General features: G+C 40.9%; 1 protein-coding gene across 1 annotated transcript; it reads right to left on the bottom strand.

Annotated features, from left to right (window-relative positions):
• Positions 1–474: 474 nt before the first annotated feature.
• FAM174A (family with sequence similarity 174 member A) lies at positions 475–8,007 on the bottom strand. The gene is made up of 3 exons (XM_086480383.1): positions 7,730–8,007; positions 647–781; positions 475–540 (listed from the first exon to the last, which is right to left on the bottom strand). The coding sequence occupies exons 1-3, from the start codon at positions 8,005–8,007 to the stop codon at positions 513–515; spliced, it is 441 nt and encodes a 146-aa protein (XP_086336509.1). The 3' UTR covers positions 475–512.
• Between the last annotated feature and the right edge of the window lie 130 nt (positions 8,008–8,137).

The following is an 8,137-nucleotide window of genomic DNA, read 5'->3' as shown; positions in this document are numbered from 1 at the left end:
TTTTTGCATGTGCAGTGTGACGGCATTACTCAATAAGGAAAACTTTAAGTTTGAATTGCATAAGTTTAAGTTTGAACTGATCATAAAGTTTAAGTGTAAGGACAATAAGGAAATATAACAAAACTTTCCTTTATCTACATAGTTTTCAGAGAGTGACTTAAGAATATGATCCTTTCTATGCAGCAGTACCAAATTGAAAATTTGGTGCAGGACCGTCATCAAGTAACTGCTTACTACTTTAGCAATGAGAAAGCAGAATGAAGCTGCTGGAAGCAGAACTCATAGGCAAGAATACACAGGAAACACTGAGGAGCCTCCAAAATAAAAAAAATAAAAAGAAAAATGAAAAAGAGAAAGGTAAAAGCTAGTTGTCGACTTTAACATAAGGTTCAATAATGACACTGAATTTGTAATAAAAATATCGTACCTTCCTCTCCATTTCTCTGGAACTCACATGCTGAAGACAAATGGTGTTTATCTTCTTGCCCACTAAATTCTTGCCCATTTAAAATTCAAGTGATCTTGACATCCCTTCTCCAACTACATGCATATGAAACACAGCAGTGAGCTTTCTCAGTGAAACTGCTTATCATCCATACTCCTTCACTTCTATTGCTAGAAGTACATTGGGCTTCTACATACAAACCTTCGAGGATGATTAGCATCAAATAGAGTTGTATCGTCATCATCATTATCTTGCTCTAATGGGGTCAGCTCCATGTTTTCTATGTTTGTATCCAAAACTCCATATCTTCGTGTTTTTCTGTTTCGCCTTCTGAGCCTGAAATGTATTTTAAAACATTTAAGTTCTATAAATTTTTCTCTACTTTCTATTCCAACAATGTAAGAAAACTATCCCTTAAAATACAGCTATATTGATATTTATAATAAAATTTTAAAAACCTAGTATACGTAAAGTGTACACACGTAGCTTTACGAAATTCAGAGATCAGACAATTCTAAGCATCAAGAGTTTACATTAAATGATTAAGGCCAAGAAGAATGTCATCTGTAGTTTTGTACAGAATTACTGTAGTGAATACAAAAAGCCTATATGGGCACTTGGTAGCTAAATGCAAGAGCCAGGCAAAACCACATGAAAATGCATACTTCTAGCAGATCCTACAATGAAAAAAAAATTGTCTTGCTACATACTCTCTATGTGTTTTATGCATCCTTATAGAACAGCAGATCAAATCAGAGAGAAATTCAACAAAGACAGAGCAAAGACCAGTCACAGGTGACATCAAAACTTTTTATTATACTTTACGAAGTCTTTATAGCTATCAAACTAAAAACACTGTTCATAATTACACTTTGGAATAAGAGAGAACTTATTCTTCATGAAAGACAAAAGGAAGGTGCAGTGATTGACATTTCAGGATTAAGGCACAGTGCTTATGGCAGATGAACAGACTGCACCTGCTTTTCTCACTTTCCATGGCTTCTCTGTGTGGGCCTGCGTCCTATGTAACCCCCATGCACACTGAACCATTCCACTTGGCTTTGCAGGACTATATGCATCGAATACACCTTTCTCAAGTCTCTGAGAATCAGGAAATCAGACCACTAGCCACTCAGCAAACACTATGCAAAGGCATTACAAAATGCTGACAGAGTCACTTTCAGCTAGTGTATACTAGCCAACAGCAGGTACGTGAAAGCTACTGGACATTAAAAATAAAAGAATCTGCTTTCTAGGCTGCTAAACTCAAACGTGATAGCAGCTGTTGCTTCTAGAAACTCCAGAATTTACAAACCCTAGCTAGGTGCCTAGAAAAGGTGTTTACAACATCCAGGAACTTCAGTACTGGATATTTCAGAGCTAATAATCAAAAGGAGTATTTATGTATAACATTATGCTACTATAGTATGTACTATATACTATGTATATACTAAATTACTATGTATATTTTTCCACTATTATACTGTGCATAATCACCTCTCTGCCCCACACAGAGGCACCACTTCAACCACTTATAAGGCATATTAAATATGATACTGAGACTCTTAGCTTCAAATTCTGTCCTGAACTCTGGTGTGCTTAAATAATTTTTTTTTTACTTTGCTTCTTGGAAAAACATTCACACCAGGGCAACTTTGAAAGAACACACATCAGCATCCAGTCATGGTTTAGACTATATTCCAGTGAACTAGACCTCCTTTTGGAACCGAGAAGGAAATGCAACCTTATTTCCATAGGAAGGACACAAAATACATAACTTTCTTCAAAATGCTCCAACTTCCATTATTATAAAAATAAATAATCAGCACGATCATTTCCTCCACCCTCAGCTATGATTTGAAACAGCAGTAACTGTTGTGCCAGCCATGTAAGTGCCTTAGCACAACTTGTTTAAAGCTAAGGCTGATAACAAAGATGTAAATTTCACCTTTTGTTTCAAGACCAAGTTCCTTCCATTTTCTTCCTTCAATTCATCTGGCCTTTAGTCCTCAATAGAAAGAAGCTGTATACTTCAAAGAACCAAGCTGAATAAAATTCTAAAACTTTAAGATGAAAGTGTGATGAAAAATATGGTTGTTTCATATATACTGTGTCTTTCATTTTGTTTTTATTGAAGTAGAAGCTAAGCAATTGGCACTAGGACAAGCACTTCCCAATAGGCTAACAGAGTAGAAATTATTTTTAATGCAAATAAAATAGCAAATGAAAGCAAAGCAGTTCATGCTATTTGTATAGTCAATATTTCTGTCAATCTCACTATACACTTTACTTGTTTTACTCAACAGGGTAAAAAGGAAAATTAGTTGCCTCTGTGAGTCAAGAATAACCTAAGACAGTGATAGCAAATGTCCAGATTGCAGATAACGCAAAAAAATCTTATCACAAGGCTGGCAATAATTTCTAGATTGAAATGAATGCTGCTGAAAAACGGATAAAAGAATTAGTTGTGACATGAAAACTTTATATATAGATTAATCAAAAGTCTAAAGGTAAAAGAATATTGGAGACGCTTATGCAACATGCAAGTATGGTCATAACTATGACACTAGAGCCGTGCAATGAATGTTAACAAAACCTAAATTAAAACCTTCTACCCTGTGACTGTCAGGAAGAAAACCTAGGACAAAAACCCAGTTTCATTAAAGCCAGTAGTGTTCTCTATGCCCCTCATGAACTTAACAGGGTTAATTTTTATCTGTAGTAGTTAATCCGAAGTTAATATGGACACTTTGGAATTTAATAAGATAAAGTTACGAAAAATGGATTTAAAAGTACATGAAAACTTAACGTTGTATTTCTACATGCTTAGCCTCAATCCTTCATCAAATACAGCTTAAGTAGAGGAATCCACAAGCAAATACAAACAGATACTATCTGACTAACATCAGAGTTGGCATAGGTAATAGACTGTTAAATTAAGAAGAGACCTAAATAAGAGAAACTAAGAAATGTTGGTGTAAAAAAGAAAAAAGGTAGAAAACATGTTAAGAAAATGAAAACTGAAGAAAAACTGAAGTTAACTGAGCCTTTCGTCTACAAAAGCCACGCATGAGCTACAGATCCTGCACCTGTGAAAGACATTCAGTAATCACTGTTCAAAAGATTTACGAAAAACTTCCTAGAAATTTGTGTTAAATGAAAATCATGATACACACTTCATACTGAAACACATTTTGGATGTCCTACTTAGCATGCCATACTATGTAGCACACTTTTATCTAAAAAGAAGAAAAGCTATTTCACCTCATCTGCTACACCTGTTTTCTCATTACCTCAGAAAGAATGAATATTTAAGGACATGCACTTCTTCCTACATGAACACGGAATAAGACTTCTGTCTGAAATAGGCTTTAAGTTAAAAAAACAAAACTGTCCAGACAGAGTAATAGGGAGAAAAACCAAAGGGATGTATGAATTCTAACTTTAGTCTTGCTATGTATCATGAAGGGCAACCACACACAATAAGGTATTTTATGTATCAAAATAAGGAGCAAAAAAGGTAGTAAAACTCCATTGGTAGACTAAACAATGCATCACTGTGTCTCAGTTTTCTTATGCCTAGCTCTGATGGATCTGCTGTATGATCTTTATTCTTTGCAAATCTTCTGTTATAAAAGGAGTTTGATATATACTAGAACAAAAATTCATAAAAGCAAAAAAATTCTATTGTAATTGGCAGAATTATCTAATGCAGGAAAACAAGTCTGTGCAGGCAAGACCTCCAGTCCAAGGGATTCTGGAAAAGACTAAGGCTTCACTACAATAAAAACTTTTTCACCAATGTGATTGGAGAAAACCAGAAAACAGTAACAGCATCAACAGAAAAAAAAAATATTTTCTTACTGCGAGAGTGGTAAAACACAGGAACATGTTGCCCAGAGAGGCTGCAGAATCTGCATCATTAAAGATAATCAAAACTCAACTGGACAAGAGCTGAGCATCCTGCTGTAGGTGACCCTGCCATGAGCAGGAAGGTGGACTAGACAATCTCCAGAGCTGCCTGCCAGCCTCTACCGCTCTGAGATTGTCCATTTCAGTTGTCACAACTACCAACAATACTTCCCAAACTAAGCTTCTCAGTGTACTAGCAGAAGGAGAGGCACAAGCAGCCCAACCTTTACAATCAGGGCATTCAAACAAGTCCCCATACAAAGACAGACAGGAACTTAAGCTTTTATTTTTTTTCCTGGCAGAGGAATTGCAGCAGTATTACTTGAGAAGGTTAATCAGAGATTGGTACAATTTACATAATCATTCCCAATCCAAATTCATCTCCTATGTGGAGAGAAGTCAAGTGTCAGTCACATTAGCAAAGCTCTATCACCTTGCACATGATTTTCTTGAAAAAGTATTTTCAGGGCACCACCTTCAGAGACAGTCACATCATTCTGAAAAAAGTCATACCTTTATCAGAATGTATAAAATTGATAAAGGAAGAGACCACTGCCTTCCTAAAGGTAGGCAAAGCTTTGGCTAAAGGTATCTCAACAGAGAGCAGCTACATTTTCCTGGTAGAGTCTTTACCAGAACTTGCAAAACATTATTTTTGATTTTAAAATTACAGATCTGTCCTCTGAAAAAAAAAATGAAATTGCAAATATATTAAGTTAGAATAGAATATTTCCATTGGAAGGGGCCTACAATGACCATCTAGTCCAACTGCCTGACTACTTCAGGGCTGACCGAAAGTGAAAGCGTGTCATTAAGGGCATTGTCCAAATGCCTCTTAAACACTGACAGGCTTGGGGCATCAACCACTTCTCCAGGAAGCCTTTTCTGGTGTCTGCCCACCCTCTCAGTAAAGAAATGCTTCCTAATATCCAGTCGAAACCTTCCCTGGCACAGCTTTGAACCATTTCCATGCATCCTACCACTGGATCCCATGGAGAAGAGCTCAGCATTTCCCTCTCCCCTTCCCTCCTCAGGAAGCTGTAGAGAACAATGAGGTCGCCCCTCAGCCTCCTTTTTACCAAACTAGACAAACCCAGAGTCCTTAGCTGCTCCTCACAGAACAAGCGTTCCAGCCCTTCCATCAGCTAGCTTGCCCTCCTCTGGGTGCATTCAAGTACCTTAATATTGTTTTCAAATTCAGAACCGCATCCCATCACTAAGTACAGTGGGACAACCATCTCTTTTGACCAGCTGACTATGCTGTGTTTGATGCACCCCAGGATGTGGTTTGCTCTCTTGGCTGCCAGGGCACACTGCTGACTCCTGTTGAGTCTGCTGTCAACCAGCATTCCCAGATCCCTTTCTGCAGGGCTGCTCTCCAGACACTCCTCTCCCAGTTTATGCTTACGTCCGGCATTATTCTGTCCGAGATGCAGAGTCTGGCATTTGTTCCCATGAAATTTCATTCCATTGATGGTTGCCCAATGCTCCCCCTGCAAGGCCTCTTGTCCCTTGAGAAAGACAACTGCATCTCCCAGTTTAGTATCATCAACAAACTTGCTAATGATGCATTCAACTCCTGCCTCCACATCATTGATAAACACATTGAACAGAACTGGCCCTAGAATTGAATCCTGAGGAACACCGCTGGTGTCTGGCTGCCAGCCAGATGTAGCACCATTCCCTTTGAGCCCTGCCACTCAGCCAGCTCATCGCTCAGCACACCGTGAACTCACTCATCGCACATTTACATAATTTGTCCAGAAGGATGCTACGATGTACAATATCAAAAGCCTTACCAAAATCCTGAAAAACTACATGCACTACCTTCCCTTCATCCACTAGTGGGGTGACCCAATTGAGTCTGTAAAAACCCATGAAGCTTTTATGTCTGATAACAACACATATTGTTTTGTGTTGGGAAAATCTTTCAAAAGGGAACTCGGAGGTTTGTATCTGTACCTTAAATTTCTCATACAACCATTGCCAAAAATGTTTCAGCCACAAGTCCAAATTCAAAAGCATATGCTTCATCTATTCAGAATTTCGGAAGAAAGATGTAACAGAAAGGTGCAGCAGAACTGCAGAATAACATGAGGTTTCTTTCCAGTTAATAGTAGCACCTAGAAGACAGCACTCAAGTTTTAAATGCAGAACTGCACCCTTCCTATTGCCAAAACAGAGTATCAAATAACTGCCACTTATCCCAAAAATAATGGCAATAGATGAGAATTTCCTTCTCCAGCTCTTGCAATGAGAGGCTTTTATTCATTTATTTGGCCTTTCCATAGTACCAGTCAGAACTCCAAATACACCAGGCTTCTGTTAGAAGGAACAGGAAGACTAAGAAGTGCTCTTCTCCATCTTGCTTAAAAGATTATGTCATTTCCTTTAAGATATAGCATCCATATATGCATTCTAATTAAAATAAGATTAAATGCTGCTCAAGAGTGATCTGTAAAAGCTATGGAGCAATCAGGATACCCTAGTTTACTTGGACTGCACGTCTTTGTAAATGCCCCACACAGACCACGATCTTTAAACTACCTTTCTGGAATAAATGATGAAAGTACTGGACATACTAATCACCAGTATATCTAACTACAATAAAAAGTACACAGAGAACTGCTGCATAATGAACATGTTTTATGCATAATCATGCATTTGGGTCTTGCCCAGAACAGTTCATAGTTTAAGCATGAGAGCAAGTAAAACTGCAAGTACAACAAAACACAGCGGCAAACACTGGAATTAACTGTAAAAGCACGTAGAGTTATACATCCAATAGTTTCTGTGAGAAACATAAAGGCAGTTGACTGGTACCAGTGAAAGCTTTAAGGGCCCTTTCCTTAAAAAAGTACAAAATAAGAGAAGTTTACTTAAAAAAAACAAAAAAAAAAAAAAGACGTTTACTGACAAAGATAGAAAGATGGGCAAATTCGGTAGCTCAGCAAGACGTGAGTTTGCACATAGGGCAAAAATAATCCACAGAATGTACAAAATTAAATGTGTGTGCACTGACAGACGTCAGTAGTGAGAGGTCCACACTGATGAGTTGTGTCACTGCTCTGAGCGGAGCACGACCGCGCACCTTTCCGCCCACACGCGGAGGGGAAAGGCCACCAGAACTTTCATAGACGCCTCGGCCGGCAGCGCTCTCCGTCCTGCTCGCCGGCCCAAGCCAGGAGCCATGGGAAGCCTGGCAGCCAACACAACCGACCAGGCCCGGCGCGGGGCTAGCAGGAGCAGTGCAGGCCCCGGTCCCTCGGCGGCGCACTGCCTCCCCATGGTGGCTCGGAGGAGGCAGAGGAACCTCCCCCGGTCTCCCTCTCCCCGCGGCAGCGCTCCAGCCGGCGCAGCACCCGCTCTCACCGCACGGTCCGGATCACGAAGTAGACGATGAGGGCAGCGCTGGCCAACACCAATACAGACAAGGCGCGCTGGGTCATCGGTTGGCCCTGCGCGGGCGGCGCCGACACCTCGGCCAGGCGGCTGCTGCTGCTTCGCGTGGCGCCGCCGCCGGCCACCTCCGTGGGGCACGGGGAGACGGTGGCGGCACTCCGGGCGCGAAGCGCCGCCGCCGCAGCCTCCTCGCAATGGGCTGCCAGCAACAGCCCCGCCAGGAGCCAGGGCAGCGGCGGCGGCCACATGTCGCAATCTCGTCCTGCCCGGCGCGAACCCAAATCCTCTCTGCCGGCCGGCGCGGCCTAAGCGCGGCCGAGCCCTGCCGCCGTCCGGCCGCCGTAAGCGGAAGCGCTCGTCACCCGGCGCCCGCCGCTG

This window comes from Leptosomus discolor, chromosome Z (assembly GCF_034619465.1).
Source record: "Leptosomus discolor isolate bLepDis1 chromosome Z, bLepDis1.hap2, whole genome shotgun sequence".
NCBI classification, from domain to species: Eukaryota; Metazoa; Chordata; class Aves; order Leptosomiformes; family Leptosomidae; genus Leptosomus; species Leptosomus discolor.
Note: the sequence above shows the minus strand (reverse complement) of the source record. Positions and strands in the feature narration are given on the sequence as shown.

Excerpts from the sequence above, each read along its gene's own strand:
- FAM174A (XM_086480383.1), bottom strand. The coding sequence starts at position 8,007 with ATGTGGCCGCCGCCGCTGCCCTGGCTCCTGGCGGGGCTGTTGCTGGCA. Across the intron at positions 782-7,729 it reads TTCGTGATCCGGACCGTGCG|GCTCAGAAGGCGAAACAGAA; the intron begins GTGAGAGCGGGT and ends AATACATTTCAG. Across the intron at positions 541-646 it reads GATGCTAATCATCCTCGAAG|TTGGAGAAGGGATGTCAAGA; the intron begins GTTTGTATGTAG and ends ATATGCATGTAG.